General features: G+C 34.9%; 1 protein-coding gene across 3 annotated transcripts in view; it reads right to left on the bottom strand.

Annotated features, from left to right (window-relative positions):
* Lrba (LPS responsive beige-like anchor protein) overlaps positions 1 to 21,675 on the bottom strand; it is a 561,905-nt gene that overhangs the window by 177,840 nt on the left and 362,390 nt on the right. For all 3 annotated transcript variants that reach the window (XM_059265566.1, XM_059265567.1, XM_059265565.1), the window contains exons 40-42: positions 10,745 to 10,862; positions 8,567 to 8,669; positions 630 to 745 (exon numbers count right to left, since the gene is read on the bottom strand). In XM_059265566.1, the coding sequence (XP_059121549.1) occupies positions 630 to 745; positions 8,567 to 8,669; positions 10,745 to 10,862 (337 nt within the window). The remainder of the gene's footprint in view (positions 1 to 629; positions 746 to 8,566; positions 8,670 to 10,744; positions 10,863 to 21,675) is intronic.

Raw genomic sequence — 21,675 nt, 5'->3', positions numbered from 1 at the left:
AAACAGTTCCAATGGGTGATTTTCAATATTACATGCTTACACATCTTGTAAGGGCCATTTAATCTTTATATTTTCATATATGAGTCTTAATATAAATATTCCTTTATCATAGCTCACTGTTTCATCATAAATGTATTTCTAACATATTAATCAGTTCTTAAATTTTTATGCTGTTCTTCATTCCTACTATTTCACAGTAGTCCCTTTTTATACTACAAAGGTGTAAATTCTTTTCTCTTTTTAAAAATAATTAATTTCCAAGTAGCCACCTGTTCATATGCAGTTTTAAATGTTATTAGAAATCTACCTTAAAAGAGATTCAAATAACAATAAAAATGAGCTACTTCTGTCAGTATTAAAAATCACCTAAGCAAGCCAGGCGGTGGTGGCGCACGCCTTTAATCCCAGCACTCAGGAGGCAGAGCCAGGCGGATCTTTGTGAGTTCGAGGCCAGCCTGGGCTACCAAGTGAGTTCCAGGAAAGGCGCAAAGCTATACGGAGAAACCCTGTCTCGGAAAAAAAAAAACCAAAAAAAAAAAAAAAAAAAAAGAAAAAAGAAAAAAAATCACCTAAGCATATCGCAATGGGCATTTGTTGTCTAAAGTAAGTAAGCTATGCACTTCATTTACCTGCTATTGTGTTGAGAAACATCAAGTACTCAAAGTTTGAAATCTCTCTGTGCTGCCACCGCTGAGTCATGTTTGAAGCTTTAAATAACTGACGTGGAGTGGCTAATGAAATACGCCTGCAAAGAGAATTTGAGATAAAACCAACTTAATAATAATAATAAATTATGAATTATCTGTGCTTGTTCAATATTCTTAATGAAACCTATAATTCTGAAAATTAGTATCTATGTCAGAACAATGAATATTAGCAATGTTTCGACCCACAATTAATAGACACCAAATGATTTGGACTAGCAATAAGCCTATTACATATATTTTGCTCATTCAGGTAAGCTGTCATATAACATCATTGTAATACTTGGGTTCTATACAGGTTGATTAAAACAGTATGATCAATGAATCCACATAATTGCATAAAATTGTATTCACATGTCTATCATTTTTAAAAGTATCTCTTAAAGATAAAACTTGTACATTACAATTTTAAGTTCTTTTTATATTTTATATTTGCTCAGATTTCATGACAAGGGGAAAGACAAGTCTTGAGATTATTATTTTTTAATGTAGTTCCTTAGAAGACCAAGTCAGAGAAATGTAAATACTTAGATACAATTGGCCAACAGATAAGCAGTGGGAAATGAGGAGTGGGTGAGAAGGACTAATTATAACATCCTGATGCCAAGTCCCAGAGGTCTATACTGTCATGGTTCTTCCCATTACCAAGAGCCAAGTAGTTATTTATTGAAAATATTTATTGAGTCCTCATTCAAAATTATAAAATTATTCATTCTAATGGTACAAAGCTCAAAGACTTTAGAGAAAATTTTATAGTTTTGTGTTGTTAGCACAATCCACTACAAAACATTTTCTTTATAACAAAACTACCTTCTCTGTATTTTCAGTTAAATCCTGTTCCTAGTACCACCTCAAAGCAATTACCAGTCTACTTTCTGTTCCTGTGAACCTGCCTTTTCTGGGGATTTCCTATGATCACATCAGTTATCCTTTTTATTACTTAATAGTATTTTATTGTATGAATACAGAAAATATATTTTACATAATTAATGCACATTCAAATTGTGTCTAGTTTTATGCTACTGTGACTGTTGCTACTGTGAACATTCATATACATACCACTGAATGAACATACTTTTAATTTTCCTTGGAGAGATTCTTAGAGGTTGAATTACTCAACTGTATAATGAGTTTCTCTTAGACTGTTTACCAAACTACCAAATTCTTTTCCAAAGTAGTGGGAGTGTTCAATATTCCAGTAAGCAATACATGAACAGATCCCTACATCCCCAACACCCACTACTGTACATACTTTTATTATAGTGGGTATGAAATGTATCTCATGGTTTCAGCCCACTATTGAGAATCCCGTGCTTCTGGCCATGTGAACATGGGCTGCTTTTGGTGTTGGTGCTGTTTTTGTTCTTCAGAGGGGATTTGTATCAGTTTGTTGAAATAGCTTTCTATTACTTGTTGGTCTAGTGTTTCAGTCACAAATATGTGCCAGAATTTGTCAAGTGTTTTCCTTTATCTCCTAAAACTGTCAAGTGGTTTTGCCATTTTGCTTGTTAAGCAACATACATTTATTTCAAGACTTAAACCTAGTGCATTTCTAGCCATCTGATGATCACTTATGTATACTGCTGAATTTGGTTTGGTAAATTTTGTCAAGGATTTTGTGTCTGTGTCCACAAGGTACTGACCAATAGTTGCTGTCTGTTTTCTGGTATTGTGGTGGCACTGTCCATATAGAGTGAGGCGGGAAGCATTTTATTATATAGATTCTGGAGTTTGTGAAGGGCGGTTACCATTCTACTTTGAACGTCTGCTAGGATTCACTACTAGAGCCATAAAGGCTATGGGATTTTTGTTAATGGATAGATATTTTAATTACTAATTCAATTTCTTTACTTGTTATAAGCCCATTTAAATTTTTAATTTCTTATTGAGCCAGTTTGGCAGTTTGTTTTTCCCCCTATAAATTTGTCAATATAAGCTAAGTTGTCTAATTTTCAGCATAAACTAGTTTGTGTTTCTTTCCAACACTTTCAACTGTGGTATGGCCAGTAGCAATGTGATACAATCTCTTTCAGTTCTGCTTTGTTATTTATGTGTCTGCTTTCTTCATAGGTGCTAAAGTCTATCAATCTGACTTTTTCAAATATTAGCTATCATTTCAATGGTCTGTTTTTACTGTGTTTGTTCCACATACTTCTGTTACCACCTTTATTCTTCATGTTATCCTATTGCCTTTGAATTTAGCTCATTCTTCAGTTTTCTAAAGAAAAAAGCTTAGGAGACTAAAATGAGACATTTCTGCTCCAGATTAAGATATTTATTCCGATAAAGATGTTTAAAGTAACACAATTTACCTCAACAGCTTTAGTCACATCCCATAAATTTTAATTTGTGCCGGGTGGTGGTGGTGGCGGCGGCGGCGGCGGCGGCGGCGGCGCACGCCTTTAATCCCAGCACTCGGGAGGCAGAGCCAGGCGGATCTCTGTGAGTTCGAGGCCAGCCTGGGCTACCAAGTGAGTCCCAGGAAAAGCGCAAAGCTACACAGAGAAACCCTGTCTCGAAAAAAAAGAAAAAATTTAATTTGTTACAGCTTTGTTGTAGAAGCTTCCAAACCAGAGGAGTTGGTAGGCACCAAGAACTAACTTAAGGTAGAGGGCATGGCTGCAGGATAGAAGAAGAAAGCTCCAAACCTAGGTGCTCTCTGAAGGCTGGAACATAAAGTAGGTAAGAACAAATTCTCTCTCCCCTGCATGTCTCTCAGTGCCTCACTGTAAGGTAGCTTTTACAACCCTTTGTGGTGATTGAGAACAGCCCCCAAAGGCTCATATATTTGAATATTTTGCCTCCAGTTGGTGGAACTATTTGGTTAAGAGGTCTATCACTGGGGGTGGCTTTGTCAAAAGCCCATGCTATTCAGGATTATTCAGGATTAGTTCTTTCTCTGCTTCCTACTTGTGGATCAAAATGTAAGTTCTCAGCTACTGCTGCAGCACCATGCTCGAATGCCTGATGCCATGCTCCCCACCATGAGAGTCATGTTCTTCTGGAACCAGGAGCTCCACATTAAATGCTTTCTTTTATAAGTTACCTTGGTCATGGTACTTTGTCACGGCAACAGAAAAGCAACTAAGACGTCCTTGATATAAGGTATGTTTTAGTGGCTAATTTTCCAGTAGAGGGTAAAAATTCAAGTGGTAAGATTGAACAAAACTTCCTGTGAGCAGGAAAATTCAAATGACTCTTGAATATGTCTTTAGGTGTATGCAGTAACTTGTTATTAAGTCTTAAAATTAGTATCGTGGCATGTTTGAATGCTACTTCTGCAGAGTCAGATATTCCAGATCAAAAAAGCCACAGCAAGGAAAGTGATCACACCCTGCTATGTGCCATCAGAGGTGGGCTATGTATTTAGCTCAAGTGTTTCTACCATCTCACATCCTACTGGCTGATAAGCCACATGTTTTGGTCTTAATGTCCCTGACTGCAATATTTATCACATCTAAACTGAAAATCTCACAAACAACAAAAATTTGGTCCTAGTTTACCAAGTACAGCTTGCTGATATTGTATGAGTAAATCCAAATTAAACCACTTCAGCCCTAAATAGCTGCTATGAAATGTAACAGGCACTGTTCAGTCTCTCTTATTAGCTTCCTGTCACATCTAATTGTATGGAAATACTACCAACCCTTGGCATCACATTCCCGAGGATCTGTGCTTTAGTTTTTGAGAGGGAGGGGTTCTTTTTTCCCTTCCTTTTTTTCCCCTTCCATCCTTCCTTTGTTCCTCCCTTTCTTTCTTTCTTTCTTTCTTTCTTTCTTTCTTTCTTTCTTTCTTTCTTTCTACTTAACATTTCTCTCTCTCAGTGTGTGTGTGTGTGTGTGTGTGTGTGTGTGTGTGTGTATGTGTGTGTGTGTGGTCTTAATTACAATGGTTTTATAGTTAAGTTTTGAAACTAATGTTGAGGTTCCTTGGAATGAAGCTCTAAGTTCTCTTGACATTCTAGTTTCTCCCCAGATGAACTCACTCCCTATTATGGCTTCTAATCTCACACACAGGGCATCAAGTCCCAATTGCCAAGTCTCAGCTTGTTGTTTTAGATATGTCCTGGCATTTTAATTTTCTATTCAGCATTTACAACTGAACATTTCTTCTAGGTTTCAATTTCAACACAACTAAAACCAAGCTTATTTTCTCTCTGCTTCCTCCCTAAATTCCTAGTCATGAATACAGAAGCATATAGAGCCCTCCGCAATCAATGGTGTTAATGTCAGTGAATGCTGTTTAGGAGCTCAAGCTGGGACTTGAGGAGACATACGGAGCATCTCCTTTTACCATACCTAGAATCTAACTAGTCTCCAATTGCCACTTCCTACAACTCTCCAATCGAGATGCCTTTCTTCACTAACATTACTATTATCACTCTGTTAGCTGGATTTTTACACCAACTCACATTTCCTATTCAACACTCTCTTCCTAAGCCACTGGGTTCCACCGTCAGATGCCTGTTAATTTTTTTCCAGAACAATGAAAGCTCTGCCTTGCTTCCAGGCTTCTATAAAACTATCCTCTCCTTCAATGTTGGATTGGTTCTATTTATTCAAATACAAGCATAAATGTCTCCTGGGAATACATTTATCATTTGATCCAAGGAAACTCATCTCCACGGTTACTTAGTTCACACATTTGTTTGAATATCTATAGATAACATAGTGTCTACCTTGTATAATGCTGAGTGTCAGACATATTTTAAGAGCTGAAAATCTATTTCAGAAATTTATTAATAAATTAAGACTTTTATATTTCACTGACTGTGATAAAATACTACAGAGCCCCAGGTATTAACACATACTGATAATAAATAAAACTCTTATAAAATAATCAGTAAAAAAGGCTTTTATAATCTAAGATACACACACACACACATATATATGTATATTTAGTGTTGCTAAAGATTGAATCCAAAACTATGTTTTTACTGTGCAAGTGCTCTACCAGTAAGCCATGTCTTAGCCTTGAAATTATTCATGAAATGGTATTATCTAGTCAAAATTAATTCTGTTAGTGTAAAACAACTATTTAATCTATAAGAGCTTTGATATTTTCATATAAAAGTAATAACCTGAGGCATTTAAAAAGCATGTCCACAAGAACTGATACTTATAATTCTTTTCCTGGGAGCTGAGCTGTCCTTAGTGACTTCCTTGAGATAGTGCAATGGACTGGAAATGAGAGTGTTACTATCAAGGGTAAATCACAGAAAGTTCTATGTCTTCTGCCTCACTTTCTCTTGGAGTACTTGCTGTGCAGAAAGCCACACCCATGTTCTGTATCTACTTAAGAAATAGCAGATGAAGAGAGAGACTGTTGAGAAACTGAGGGTTACTACTAAGAGGCATATTGTAAAGCCCTCCAGACCCCGGGGTAAGCTCTTATTTCCTGACCATTGTTTGCACATGCCATCCCAATTCCATTTGTGATAGGATATTACCATAAAATATGAAATAAACACTAGTAAATACCAGCTTAGTGTAGGGATATGGCTCAGTGGTACAGTGCTTGCTTAGAATGCTCAAGGTCCTAGGTTTGATTTCCAGCACTATAAACACAGTAAAATAAACTGTTCAACTAAAAAAATCAGACATACTAGTAAACTGTTAATTTCTACTCATAAACACTTGTCAACTCATAGAAAAAATTCCTGTGTTCATACTTCTACCAGTTTTTAAATAAGTTAACTCAGTTGTATTTACACTAAATCAGTTATGGAGAGAAATAATTAGGTTCAACACAGGCAGCTTACAAGACCACTGTGAAAAGACTCCTCTACTCTTCCAAACCCTAACCATGAGATATACTGTGTACTGAAAACTAGAAAATCCTGACGGGAGAGGCGGAAGGAGACAGAAGTGGAAAGCTATTCTATGTTCATGGAGTACCGAAACATCCATTCTGCTTGTCCAGCCAAGGGTTTGCTTGTTTGCTCATTGGACTCTTTTTAGAAGAATCAAATCTTAACTTTCATTGATCATTTCTAACAGTTTTCAAGTCTCTGTATTATTTATTTCTGCTTTGGTCCTTTGCTGTGGGATGGTCTGTATGTCAAGTGTGTTGCTGATTGGTCAGTAAATAAATCACTGATTGGCCATTGGCTAGGCAGGAAGTATAGGCGGGACAAAGAGAAGAATTCTGGGAAGTGGAAAGCTGAGGGAGAGACACTGCAAGCCGCCATCATGACAAGCTGCATGTGAAGATCCCGGTAAGCCACAAGCCATGTGGCAAGGTATAGATTAATAGAAATGGATTAATTTAAGCTGTAAGAACAGTTAGCAAGAAGCCTGCCACGGCCATACAGTTTGTAACCAATATAAGTCTCTGTGTTTACTTGGTCGGGTTTGAGCAGCTGTAGGACTGGCGGGTGAGAGAGATTTGCCCTGACCGTGGGCCAGGCAGGAAAACTCTAGCTACAGTCCTTATTATTTTCTTCATTCTAATTTTGGGATTACTTTGTTTTAAAAACAAAAAAGATCAGTGGCCTGGTAAAAACACTGAAGGACTAGTAAATTAAAAAAAAAAAAAATCAACCCAAATTATGGTTCCAAGTTGTTCCAAGTGTGTTGACAAAAAGGTTTAAGAAAAAAAATTCCAATGTGATAAAATAGTAGTTCTTTCAAAGTAATAGAATTAAGGATGATCCTTGAAGCATTTATTATACTATAACACAAAAGTATGTTCTTAATGAAAATTTCTAAAATATACACACTAGATAGCCACCATCTCATCTCAGGTAAGAAATATAAGCAGCATGTCAAAAACCTTTTTTTTTCTTTTTCTCTTCTTCCTTCCTTCTTTCCTTCCTTCCTTCCTTCCTTCCTTTCTTTCTTTCTTTCTTTCTTTCTTTCTTTCTTTCTTTCTTTCTTTCTTTCTTTCTTTTTTGGAGACAGGGTTTCTCTGTGTAAACGAGGCTGTCCTGGAACTTAGAGATCCACTGCCTCTGCCTCCCAAGTGCTGGAATCAAAGGCTTGTGCTACCACCGCCCAGCATCATAAGCTTTCTTAATACACACTCATGAACTACCACTATCTAAAAATAAATGAGTGTCGTGATGCTAAACTTAGACATTAGAGACAAGTTTAGTGGTTCAGAATATGATATAAGCAAGTGATTATTCTTGCTTCCATTGCTAAATTCATCATTGTTGCTACCCATGACAATAGTTTCCTCATTTTCGCTGTTATATGTTCTACTGTGTGAACACAGCACAGTTTAAATTATTTTCCTGTTGCTGATGAACTTTTTTCAGTTTGGGCCTATCATGAGTAGTGCTCATCTGAACAATTCTGTAGGGGTTTCTGCTGGACCTCTTTCTAGGACTAACAAGGTAGGGTTATAGGGCATGTTGGATGTGTTCATGTAAAGTTTTACTTTGTTTTCAAATTGTCTGCAAAGTGCCAGTACCAATTTACATCCACTGTAACTAACAATCCAATCATCTCACACCTGACTTAACATTTGGATATTATTGTTCTGTTTTTTGCTATTTTGATTAGAATATAGTGGTATCATATGGAAATATATTCCTTTTCCCCATAAGCCAAAGTAAGAAGCATAAATGAAACATTCTGACATGTGATCATGTGTGTCCACACACAAATGCTCCTGGGTACGGCTAGAGAACCTTTTTCTTGCAGTACTTTTGAACATGTTCTCTGAGAGATACTGCACTTTTTATATTATGATTCAGTTGACTAACAATAAAATACAACTCTAATAACCATCATTTATTAAGAAACAAAAAACAAAGGTGACATTTCAAAACAAATATAAATACTAATATATGTTAGTTAACAAGATTTTAATTAGAATATTTCCTTTCATTTTTCTTTTCTCAGATAAAACAGTACCTGGTCTGAGGTAATCCAAAACTGGTTCCCACACCAACACGAGGTAGATAGTTCACCACTTTCTTTACTGTGGCAGGGTCTGGGAAGTTGAACATTACAGCAACTACAACAAGTGATTTTTAAAATTAGAATACAGTGATATCCTTTTTGGAAAACTGACTTCTTGATCCAATAGAATATTTACTCTCAGTTTAGGTATCTATCAAATACAATTGGAACTGCATCCTAATATTGTATCTGTAATATTCTACAGATGGTATTTGTTTCATTCAAGGATCCCATTGCCATACACAGGAGTCTCAACAGTATTTACAGAAAAGGCCATACACAGGAGTCTCAACAGTATTTACAGAAAAGCTAACAATTGTCTCAATGTGTAACATGAAGCTGAGATTATATATTGACAACTATGGATATACATATTCAATGTCCACAACTCCAATACCTCCGCATGAGTTTTTAGATCTATTTAAAGTTGAAATAGTTATCCACCTACCATTAAAAGCTACAAATATAGCTAAGAAATAATACATTATATATCCAGAAATGACCCATTTGAAAGCAATTTTCTTTATAATATTTTTATGCTTCTATTCACATATTAATGTCAACCAGAAATATTTGTGTCTTGCAATAAAAGTTTTTCTCTGTGGCTCTGAAGAAAACTTAAAATGCTTTTTCATCATTTCTTTTAAGGTAATTATCCATGTATAAGAGTATCAAGAAGCATCTAGTAATAAAATACATTTGATACGTTAATTTTACAAGTCATATAAAATATTTACCTATCTTTAAAAAGATGATAGTCATAAAATAATGACAAACTTTATAAGATATTAATTTCTTTAGTGTCAAAAATCTTAATTACATATTAACAGTATCAGAAACACATGTATGCTACAAACTCATCTAGAAGGCAGTCTTCTGCTTGGTCAGAAAAAATACTTAAGTTGTAAAAAATTTACTATGCTGCTGTAGCTTTTAAACAATGGATTAACTAACAAGTCTTAAGTAAATAAGTAACAGTTCACTTATTAAGCACAAAGTATGTTGTAATGCTATGTTCATGTAGTGTTGAGTAAGGCTTCTTTATATACCCACTACTATATTAAATATGAGAGAGGGATGAAAGAATAAGCCACTGTAGGTTATGTCAAAACACCTAAGCTGCAATGAAAGATGCCAGAAAACACACAAATGCAAAGATGTCTACAGAATTCCACAGAAGGAAAGTGAATGAGGGTGAGCAAGTGGTAAATGCTGGAAGGTTGCCACTACTTCTGAACAAGAATACAGACTGAAATCAAATGTAAACTAATGTCTCAATTATTCATCTACAAGAATAATGCTCACATTAGTAAAAATGTATTGAGGATTATGGAAGAGCTTATAAGAAAGTAAAAATCTTGTTCCCTAAATGTGCTTGTATTCTCTGTAAACACATGCCACTATACAGGGAAAAATGTATGCATATGATACATATTCTTATGTGTAAATTTAAATCATGAGATTATAGAACAAACAATCAAGAAACCATCAAGCTACATATATACAAGTTAGAAATGTAACAAAGATATCAAGTTTTATATATTTTCCCTTGTGTACCTCAACTAATACTCAATATTTTTTTCCTTCAAGTTCAACTTGTCTACCCTTCTTTCCTTGATGTATCTCATGAAGTCACATTTTAAATCCACAAACAAAACTTTAGTTCCACTATTCAGACAGAATGGACAACTTAGTACATTTTCTGACTTTTTAAATAAATAGCAATAGGTTATATAAAAGGCAAAATAATATATGAATACAAGACAAAATAAATATAGGAATCACTTGATTATATTTTTCTGTCCCCAAATATAGCCACTTATCAGAAGTAATGAAGGAAATGCTGAGGACATGGAAACTACACAACTGGTCAACAGTTAAATCATTGTTTATTCATATTTATAGAGCATTGCACCAATCTGTGAAACAGTCAGGAAAACAAAAGAGCTACAAATTATTCTAAAAATGATGGGGGGTGGGATAAAAATCACATGATGATGGGTGAGATGTAAGAGATGAGGTCAACAAAGCAGAGGGTAAACTAAAAAGAAACAATATGGTGTATTAAAAAATGACATCCCCGAAGGGGGTAAGTTAGCTTTTTAACAATGTACTTCTGTAACGTATTACCTCTGTTTGCCATAAAGATCTCCAGTGCTGTATTTTGCAAAAGATAACGACGAGAAAAGATTGATCTTATTTCTGTGAACAGCCATTTTCCATGCAGACCTTCTGTATATGCCAAGATCTAATGAAAGAAAAGATAACCCCAATTAAGTCACAGTATTACATTCTTTAGTGTTGTTTCCCTCCAATTAAAATAGAAAAGGCTCTACTAAGAAAAACAATTTCTAAGTAAAATAATTTAATAGATAATGAAACAGTTCGGAAAGAAATTAAGAAAATGCATTGTAATTTGTGAAAAGCAACTTACATGAAAAAAGAGTGAAATTATTAAATCTCTTCTTACAATTACATATTTGGGCTAAAAAAACCCAAAGTAATCTATTCTCAGGAACCACATGTAGCCTTATTTACTGATAAACTTTAAAATCTTATTAGAGAAACCAAGTTTCAGATAAAACTTCAAAAATAAGAAGTCAAAAGAATGATGTGTGGTTTTGGCTCTCTTATACAAATGGATTTTACATAATGTGATTATAATTTTATCCAGTGGTGCTTTAAAAATATATGTTAGTTCAAAATTTTTAAGGTCTCAAAAATTTTGAAGTCAAAAGAATGATGTGTGGTTTTGGCTCTCTTATACAAATGGATTTTACATAATGTGATTATAATTTTATCCAGTGGTGCTTTAAAAATATATGTTAGTTCAAAATTTTTAAGGTCTCAAAAATTTTGAGGTCACTGCTAAGGCAAAAAAAAAAAAATCAGAAAACACAAAGATTAACTGTATAAGGAGTTAAGTATCATTTAGTCAGTCAAAGCTAAACATAACCCTGCAAATAAGCTCAGTGTAATCTCTCCATGGAGTGGGTGGCTGTCAGAGTAACTTGTTACAATTCTTGTCATCCCATGTGACAGACGCAGTTGCTTAAAATGCTTTGCCAATCCACAGTAATCCTGTCTTCAGTTCTAAGCCACTTTATTCAAGGTTTGTTTCAAAAAGATCATCTCAAAAGCTTAATTATGAGAGTCTGAAAGGAATTCAGATTCAGCATTTCTCCAAGAAAAGCAAATACCCTTCCTATCAAGAGCTGATAAAAATCGATGAGAGCAACTAAGTTAAAAATTAATACATATCTCTGTAACCAAACTCCAACTAAAAACCACAGTGAAACACCCTGTGATTAGGATACTACATGACAGAGACAAAGACGAAATAACACAGAAGAAACAATGATAAGTGATGACTTACCCTACTACACTCTGTCATTTCTTTGTTCACTTCCTATCCCAGACCTGAGTTACAAATAAATCTATATTCTTCAATACAAAATGCACTTGCTTTGCAATTAAAAACAAAAACTTAATTCATTCAGTTATTTTTTTTCAATTTGGTACATGAGAAATTAGAAAACACATACAACTTTGGAAAGTACTATAAAAACTTCAAGAACCAGACAAGTACTCATCTGTCAATTTTGAAATTGGCAACAAATGTTATACTTCCATGTATGTTCCATAACAAATAACAGCACAAATAAAACCAAGAGAAAGGAATAGGCAGAAAGAGGACAGATCAAGGTTTTTTGTTTGTTTGTTTTTTGTTGTTTTAACTCCTTGCTTTCTTCTCTGCCTAGAATGTTCTTCCAAACCACAAAGCAGGCCTTCTCTCACATTTAGAATTCTGCTCCTGTCATCTTCCCAGACAACTCTAGACTCTTCACTTTCCTTTAGCAAAACCAAATACCCCAAACTTACCCAAGTTTCTTTTTAGTACCTTGTACCATCTGAAATGATAATAGGTACTTGTTTGATTCACATCTCTCCTGCTTTAAAGGGCAGAATCTAAGTGTTAGTTCAGGAAAACCTCCAAATACACTCTGCAGCCTTAAAAATGGCACAATTTGTCTCATTTTTTGAGATGACTGTGTTAAGCCTAGCAGCCTGAGCTCCATACATGGCTCCAACGATCCTTCCTTCTTTTTACTCACTCTCTGTCTCTGTCTCTCTGTCTCTAAGTCTCTGTCTCTGTCTCTGTCTCTCTCTCTCTCTCTCTCTCAAGCAGGGGGCACAAATGATACCTTAAGAGAATTCTGAGTAGAGGAAAATATTGAGGAAAACTCTTTACATAAACATTCAGTTTTCTGATTTATTAGGAAAAGTAAGCACCAGTATTTACTAATTTAAAGTAAATATCCAATCATTTATTGTTGTCTGCCTAGCTTCGATGCATATGAGTTCACCACCCTGGATTTATCAGGTGTTAAGAATATATTACACATTATATATTTTACAAGTGTGTAATAATATATTCAATGACTCTGTTCATAAGTAAAATGTGGCATGCTAAAGATATGTTAAATATTAAAACAAAATCTCTTTGCAAGTTAGTGGCAGAATCTAGCCTACTTCAAGTTTTTAAATTCCAAAGTCCAGAGCTTCCCTTAATTCCACATTGTCATGCTCTTCAAAAGCATCATATAGTGAGGATTGTGTTGGACACCTGTAATCCTAGTACCCAGGAGGCTGAAGTGCCGAGACCGGTAAATGCAAGCTTCTCTAGCCTACAAGGCAAGGATCTGTCTCCAAAGGAAAAGGGTTGGGATTAAACTACAATTTGACTCATTAGAAACTTAAAAACCACATTTTTTTGTTCTTTATTTATGTTGGCATTGAAGGGAGAGAACCAAAATAAACAACACAGAGTCCCTTAAGCACTGTGAATGCTAGAAGCATTGCATACTGGCATGAAAATTCCACGTTTCTTGAGCACAGACATCTTTGGTATAACCTGCTGCCCATAGCAATGATGCCAACAATTCACAGAAATGATCCCACAACCTGAGAGCGATTCCATTCTAGAGTCTCCATCCATTAACAGAAACAACTATGCTAAATGATGTTCTTAAGGTTTTTAATATATTCAGGTAGTTCTATGACTAATCAAAAATTCCATATATATTCTATTGATTTAAACAGTTGGCCATTTCAAAGATCTACTCAAAACACAGTGCCACCCTCCTTTAAATGTGTTTATTCTAAAAAACATAAAAACTGAAAATTACACAAAATAGCATAAGCTCTACACATACTCAGCCTTATAACAGCTTAGTCTTTTTCATATTGTTGAATAAATTTTAAAAATTAAAGTGTTGGAGTGGTGGCACACACCTTTAATCGCAGCACTTGGGAGGCAGAGACAGGCGGATCTCTGAGTTTGAGGCCAGCCTGGTCTACAGAGTGAGTTCCAGGACAGTCAGGGTCACACAGAGAAATCCTGTCTCAAAAACCAATAATAATAACAGCACAGACAGTATTGAAATTCCCACACCTAATATTTCTGATCCCACTTTCCTCCTCCTTAGAACTCATGACTGTCTTTAAGGTTTGTCATTCACATGTGTGCTTGGATTACCCAGATATGTATTCCAAGAACAGAAGCCAGAGCTGCTTTACATGTGTCCAAACTCACAAACAGTAGCATACAAAGAATATCGAGGTGTGTTTCCAAAGTTTAATATAAAGTAATATAATATAAATATAATAGAATAGAAAATATTTCAAACTCAAAAAAAGAAAAGAGACAGAAAATTCTGTAAAACTGTCTAAGGATTCAAATTTTAAAATCTTAACAAAAAATAGTCTAATTATATAAAAAAATAACAAAAGGAAGACCTCTATAGTCAACTTGTAGCTTAAAATAGAAATGGAGACTCTCCTAACTAAAGAGTTTCTACCTGAAATTGAGATAATAACATTTCTTGAAAGTATTCATTAGGAAGAGATGTCAGCACTGGAACACGGCTGAGACCATTTTTACTGGAAAGGAGTTGTGGGCCTGGTCTGAGGCTTCACTTCAAAGTCTCTAGAGTTCAATTAAAACTGGATTAGGTAGAAGCAGACCCTTCTTTGGGACTTTCTGTTCACTGAAACTCTACATATACTGACAGCACCCTAGACAGAGGTCTAGCCCTCCAATGAATCAGTTGCTATGGCAACTGTATCATTACCACTGCTCTGCAGTTATGACCCTGAGTCTAGAATAGCTTGAAAGCCTAAGCCCACAGAACTCTCTCTGAATTTTTACCACTTTATTTTATTATTTTTAGTGTGATTATTAGGGAATTCAACTTTTAAAAATAATTTGTTTTAACAAAGTTGCTTTACATATTAAATTTTAAAATGGGTATACTAGAATAGGAAATCAGTATTTACATAATATATATATATACATACACACACATACTAAATTTCTTCCTATTAAAAATCAAATACATCTTCTTTGAAACAATATATATTATATTCTCCAAAAAATACATGTATTTCTTTTCTACTCTACATACAGTTTCCTATGATTACATGAGAAAATTCTTTTTATCATGCTGCAGTTCTAAGATTCATAGTAAAGCATTTTCATGCCCTTTAACCAAAAATCTTGCTTTCTCATCCTCAAGAAAGAACAAAAATATAAACCCACATTTTTAAGCCCAACTAGATGATACCCTATCTACAATTTAAAATTAGGTTTTAAATAGCTAAAGCCATGTTTGTTTCACTTATAGTAAAGGAGCAAAAAGGGGAGGTTTTGTTACAAAAAACAAAAAGATACCCTCAGTAAAATTTATCTATTTTAACATTCTTCTAGAAGGGAAAATTGTATCTAAAATGTGGGAAATATTTTATCTAAATAATAGGAAATAGTTTCAACAAAGTCTGCATATACAAAACCAAGAAGTGGAAGTCTATGTAACTGGAATTAGGAAAAGCTATTTTAAAAATATACTATTAGTAAACCAGTACAGCAAACTCTCTTTTAAACACTCCCTAATTTTGAGTGGTTTTATTCATTCAGACAATCCCATACTGATTTCTGAAGAATTTGGCAATAAGAAGCAAAATTTTCACCTAATAAATAACAACAATAGTATTTGAAATTCCACAATAAAACCATTTAAACTCTAAGAACACATATACTGTCAAGAGAGATGTTTTAGATCTAGTATATAAACTAGAAACTAATCATGCCATCAAGTAACAATGGCATTAACTGAAAGTTAAAAAGGTATTCTCTATGTCCCAAAATTAGGGAACATAAGCATAAACTAGAGTTATAAGTCTTAAACCTGAGCATGGGAAGACATTAAAATATTCAAAATATCTTTAAAACAAACACACATGTTGAACGCTACTCTCTATTGAGTTCACCACTAAATATGCATATCAATATATAGTGTTTCTAACAACTGCAGTATGAGAAAATAAGTTTAAAGAAATTTAATCAATTGTTTAAAATAGTGACGGTTTTCATATTTTGCTGTAGTTTTCTCTGAAATAATATCAGGATGACTCTCCATTTTTCCTAATAATAAATTTGAGCTGTTTTAAGGATTTCCTTCTTTACCAACCATATGACTTTTAGTGTTTTATATACAACAACATATTCTTAAGCAAAATATAAGGAAGAACAACAAAATATAAGAATATCTTTTTAGAAATTGGAAGATGTTGCCTCCAGTGGAGTTTAAAATGGTGATTTTGTTGTAAGTGACTATGAGCATTCAGAATGTACCTAAACTTCCCAAAAGCAAAACAGCAACAAAACTGAAAGTCATGAATATAAACAAAAATTACCTTGAAATTAATTATGAGTTATTATTTAATTTCTTTCATGTATGTATTTCTCCTGCTAGTAGTACTATGATGTAGTATACCATTCTCCTTAATATTTTCATGGGTGACAAATTCAATTAAATATATTCATTACTCTAATGTTCTCCTTGGCAGTTTTAGTCAGCATGAAAAATTAAAAATATATAAAAAATGCCGCATGACCTTTGTATTGATTGGGCTAAAATGGCTTTAGCCTGGGTGTGGATGATGGGGCAGTTGGGAGGGAAGACAGGGAAGCATACAAATACACACACTCTTATGTTTTCTCTTCCAATTACTGAGGGAGATGATAAAACCACAGCAAATGATGTATCAGCTCATTTTATCTTATCGCTTTGGGGCTAGGTGACAATGAAGTTCATATTTCACTGGCTCCCATTGAAGATTGTGAAAATTACTTGCCCTCATGACCTGAAATTTCACTAGGAGACAGAAATTTCTTTTCTGCAAAGTAATGCAATTTTTCAGATGTCAACCTTTAGCCTAGCTTTAAAAATTAATTTCATTTATATTAACCAATGATATTGATATTTTCACAGAACGCTCTTTGATACATGAAGCACTGACTGGCAAATTGATGTTGCTTTAGATGGGCAAAACTATTTTACTTTAAGCTGCGATGGCAGGCAGATTTATGGCAAACTGAAATTCCCATTTCATAACTTAATATTTGTGCTGGAGCAATGTGCCTTTAAGCCTTTGGCCTGTAAATAATTCAGACTCTTTACTTGGTTCTATTTTATTTTCGACATTCCTCAGTTTAAAAACAATTTGCATTCCATATGATACATTTAAAATCCTTTTTTTTAACTGATATATTCTATATATCTTAATAAGTAAAAATTCAAATGATAGTAATAAATGAAAACAAAGAAGGTATTTATCTATATTCAAACTAATTTTTGATTCAGTTTTAAAAATTTATACCTGCAGTTTTGTGGGTGCTTTAAAAAAAAAAAAAAACAACAATCCTAACTACAACATAAACATTATCAGAGTATGGTTATGAAGAACATAGATATTCTGTATTTGTTTTTCATAAGAGTACACAGGGAAATAATCACACATAAAAATTACTAAGAAAGGGCAGAATGAACTTAGAAACAAACGTGGATTTAAATAGATATACTGGGGTTTGAAGATACCATCTAAAATGGAAACAAAGCCCAAATGCAAGTTTTATCATGAACACAATGTGAAGAGTTTCTCTCTGGTAGGAACATAGGGGACACAGAGAACATTGTCAGCATAAAGGATTTTCAATATAGAAGTTTAAAAGTTTATTGTAACAATACTACTAAAAGCTCTACAGTCTGGTATCCTAACATGTTTTTACAAACTTTACTTAGTTAAGAGCTTTCAAACAATGCCTGAAAATAATTATCACACTAGAAGCTCCTTATTTTATTAATATGGCATCATAGACACGTCTAGCTATACTGCTAATATTATAAAGGAGCTGGGAGAGTCATTTATCTATCTCAACTGTTTTCTCTCGAAGTAATTTAATATATCATATCTTTCTATATTCAAAAATCACTTTGGCATTTTATGCTAATAATATAAATTATTTTTCAACAAAAATATTTATATTTGATTCTGGGGGTGACAGAACTTGCTATGTTATATGGACCTAACCTGGAATGATCTCTTTTCATTAATTTATCTATTTACTTATTTTTGTGTGCTGGGATCAAATTTGAGGTTCCAAAGCATGCTAAACTAGTATTCTACTGCTGGGACATCCCAGACCTTGTTTTTCTTGAGAGAGGGTTTCACTGGTTGGCTCCAGCAAACCTTGAACTTTCTATCTAGCAAGGATGATGCTCCTGCCTCTGCCTGAGAACTGGGGTTATAAACAAAGCACGGCTATGCCCAGCTTCAAGACTACTTATGTTATATTCCTCCTTGCTGTGGGATGGTCTGTATGTCAAATTGCTCTGATTGGTCAATAAATAAAACACGGATTGGCCAGTGGCCAGGCAGGAAGTATAGGCGGGACTAACAGAAAGGAGAATTAAGAGGACAGGCCAGCCGCCGCCATGACAAGCAGCATGTGAAGATACCGGTAAGCCACGAGCCATGTTGCAAGGTTTAGATTTATAGAAATGGATTAATTTAAGATATAAGAACAATTAGCAAGAAGCCTGCCATGGCCATACAGTTTGTAAGCAATATAAGTCTCTGTGTTTACTTGGTTGGGTCTGAGCGGCTGTGGGACTGGCGTGTGACAGTGGGCCAGGCAGAAAAACTCTAGCTACACCTTCTTAGATATGTGGTTATGTCCATTTTTAATTTTTTTCATTCAGATCTGAAATATTCAGTCACTTCTCAAAAATACAGGGAAATAAAATACATTACTATTACATTCAACTTACAAAACTTTTACCCATTATTAAATAAACTGAGTTTCTATATTTCATGAGTTTTTATTAACAAATTTAAACTCAAATCAAAGAATAAAAATTTACTAATTTTAAACATATTGGGATATTTTATAATGTATACTTTTTAACTAACCAAGAACACTAACCATCTTCTTAATGCCAATTCTTCCTCTATATCCTCGATCTAAATCTCAAAGGCATGTAAGAGCTTTTTGATCCTGAAAGTGCTACAGGTGGGGTTTGGTTGGAAGAAAAAGTCAGTGTTCTACTTTGTTTTCTGTCAGCCACTGTTGAGCAGCTTCTCCACACTATGACGGACTGAAGCCTCTGAAACTACGAGCAAAATGAGCTCTTTCCTCTTCCCTATCAAAATTCTTCCCTTCATATCTGAACACATCTTTTTAAATAATTTATTATTTTTACGCTTTTTTTTTTTTGAGACTAGGAGCATGACGGCGTGCAAGCAGACTTGGTGCTGGAGCCGAGAGTGCTACATCTTGCAGGCAACAGGAAGCCAACTGATATTCTAAGAGAAGCTTGAAAAAAAAAAAAACAGTCCTTAAAGCCCACCCCCACAGTGATACACTTCCTCCAACAAGACCACACCTACTCCAACAGGGCCAAACCTCCTAAGAGTGCCATTCCCTTTGTGGGCCATTTTCTTTCAAACCACCACTCAGTGTTTTTCTGTGTAGTGCTGGGATTAAAGAAGTGTGCCACCGCCACCCGGCTATCTGAACACGTCTTTAACAGTACAGTAATGTGAGTTTATAGCAAAATGACTTCTCTTTTTAGCCGGTGTACTATAATGTAGTCACTGGAAGTTTCTTCGGTGCCCACATTACCTAAATTAATTAAAGGGAAAAACTTTTATTTATCTTTAAGAAATTTCCTTTTGTGATTTAAATATCACGGATAAGAAATAAAAATAATGCAAAGCAAAAGAAAATTACGTGGAATGTAACTAATGGTATGTGCCTACAATTCCCAGAAGGGCTTCCATTTGGAAAGATTTTTCTCCTTCAGGTTTTCAGCTTTTGGCATCCTATTTACTACTCAATTGTTTGGCTGGGGTTGCTTATACTAAACAAATAATATAAGTTCATAGTTGTTTCCACAATGTAATGCCCAACTAAGTATTTTGCTCATGTTCAGCTTTGGATACAATATTCCAAAACCTGTTTTTTTTTTTTTAAAGAATATTCACCCAACAGACCTTTATGAACACAAGTTAAACAGGATTTTAAGTGCTAACCTCATTTCACTGCACAAATCCTACAGTAGAACACACACCACTAGACTGTTGTTCATACTCTACTGTAGTTACAATGAGACTAGCTTTGGTGATTTTTCTACAAGTACCTAGAACCATTCTAGAAATATGTAAGATATAGAATGATAGATGGAGGGCTAGGTCAGACTCACAAAGTACCTATAATCTTATTTTGTTTTGTTTGTTTTTTTGGTGTGTGTGTGTGTGTGTGTGTGTGTGTGTGTGTGTGTGTGTGTGTTCGCGCACACACACTCTCTCTCAAGTGATAGGTTTTTGTTTATTGAGGAAGAACTTAAAGTTGGGTGAGTGGGGATGGGGAGAGGATCTGGAAGGACTTGGTGGAGGAAGGAATATAATCAAAATACATTTAAATTTAAAATGGTTTTAAATAAGAAAGAAAGAACCTTTAAAAGCAGATTAACATATGCATAGTGTCCTAGTTTGGATTCTATTGCTGTTACCAAAATCATCTTGACCATGTGTAGGGGTAAGGGAGAGTATTTCAGTTTACAAATTATAATTTGCAATTTGAGGAAGCCAAGGCAGGAACCTAGTAGCAAGAACTGAAGCAGAGAACATGGAGTCATGCTACTGGTAGGCTTACATCCTCTGGCTTGCCAGGCCCAGTGGGTGGGCCCTCCTACATCAATGAGAAAGCAAACAAAGGCTCCACATACAAGGCCACAGGCCAGTCTGATGGGGGCAGTTCTTCAACTGAGGTTTTCTCTTCCCAGATGACTCTACTTTGTGTCAAGCTAACGCAAGCTAACATGCACACATAGCAAGACACTAAAAGACAGAAAAGTGAAAGGAACAACCACAATACAAAACTAAAACAAAACAAAACGAATCCATGGGTAAGAGTGCTTCCACTTCTGATGAAGAAAACAGACTAAACTTATTACCCTTGGATCTAAGCAATACTAAAAACAAATACAATAAATAGGGTAGGAGCTGCTTTGAAGAATTAAACACCAAGCAATAAATGACAATGAGCCTTGAAAAATGGGTAAAAAGGCCAATGAGATGGTTCAGTGGGTGAAAGAGCTTGCCATCAACCCTCACAACCTAAGTTTAACCCCTGGATATCAGGTGGGGGAAGGAGAGAACTGACTCCCGCAAATTGTCCTTTGACCTCCACATGGACACACACACACACACACAGGCTGAGCAGGCCCAAAGCAGGGAAGAATCACCCAGTTGGTGCATAATGGTTTCCTTGCACAGAGAGTTTGGAGCTCAAAGTAAAGCAGTTAAGTTTTCAGGACAGCCCTTAGATTGGTGACTGCTTCAAAGTCTCTGAACTTCAGAGACTGGAGAAATTTCTAGGCAACTGACCAACCCATGTGTATAAAAATTAAAAAATAAAATATAAGAATGAAAAAGCAACCAAAAGCTATATAACCATGTCCTAAAATTACTGTGAGCAATACCAAGAGGCCCGACAACCAGAGCAAACAAACAGTCACTTATAATTCACAGACCATTGGATAGAATACTTAGAAAGGTTGCCCCATAGCACTTGAAGAATTAGCCTCATACTAAATATGACCTGGTCCTGCCTCACAAATCTTAAGAGCAAAATACAGAGGGATAAAACCATATTC

The sequence above is a fragment of the Peromyscus eremicus genome, chromosome 6, assembly GCF_949786415.1.
Source record: "Peromyscus eremicus chromosome 6, PerEre_H2_v1, whole genome shotgun sequence".
Classification (NCBI taxonomy): domain Eukaryota; kingdom Metazoa; phylum Chordata; class Mammalia; order Rodentia; family Cricetidae; genus Peromyscus; species Peromyscus eremicus.
The sequence above is the reverse complement of the archived record's forward strand: the minus strand, read 5'-3'. Positions and strand labels throughout refer to the sequence as shown.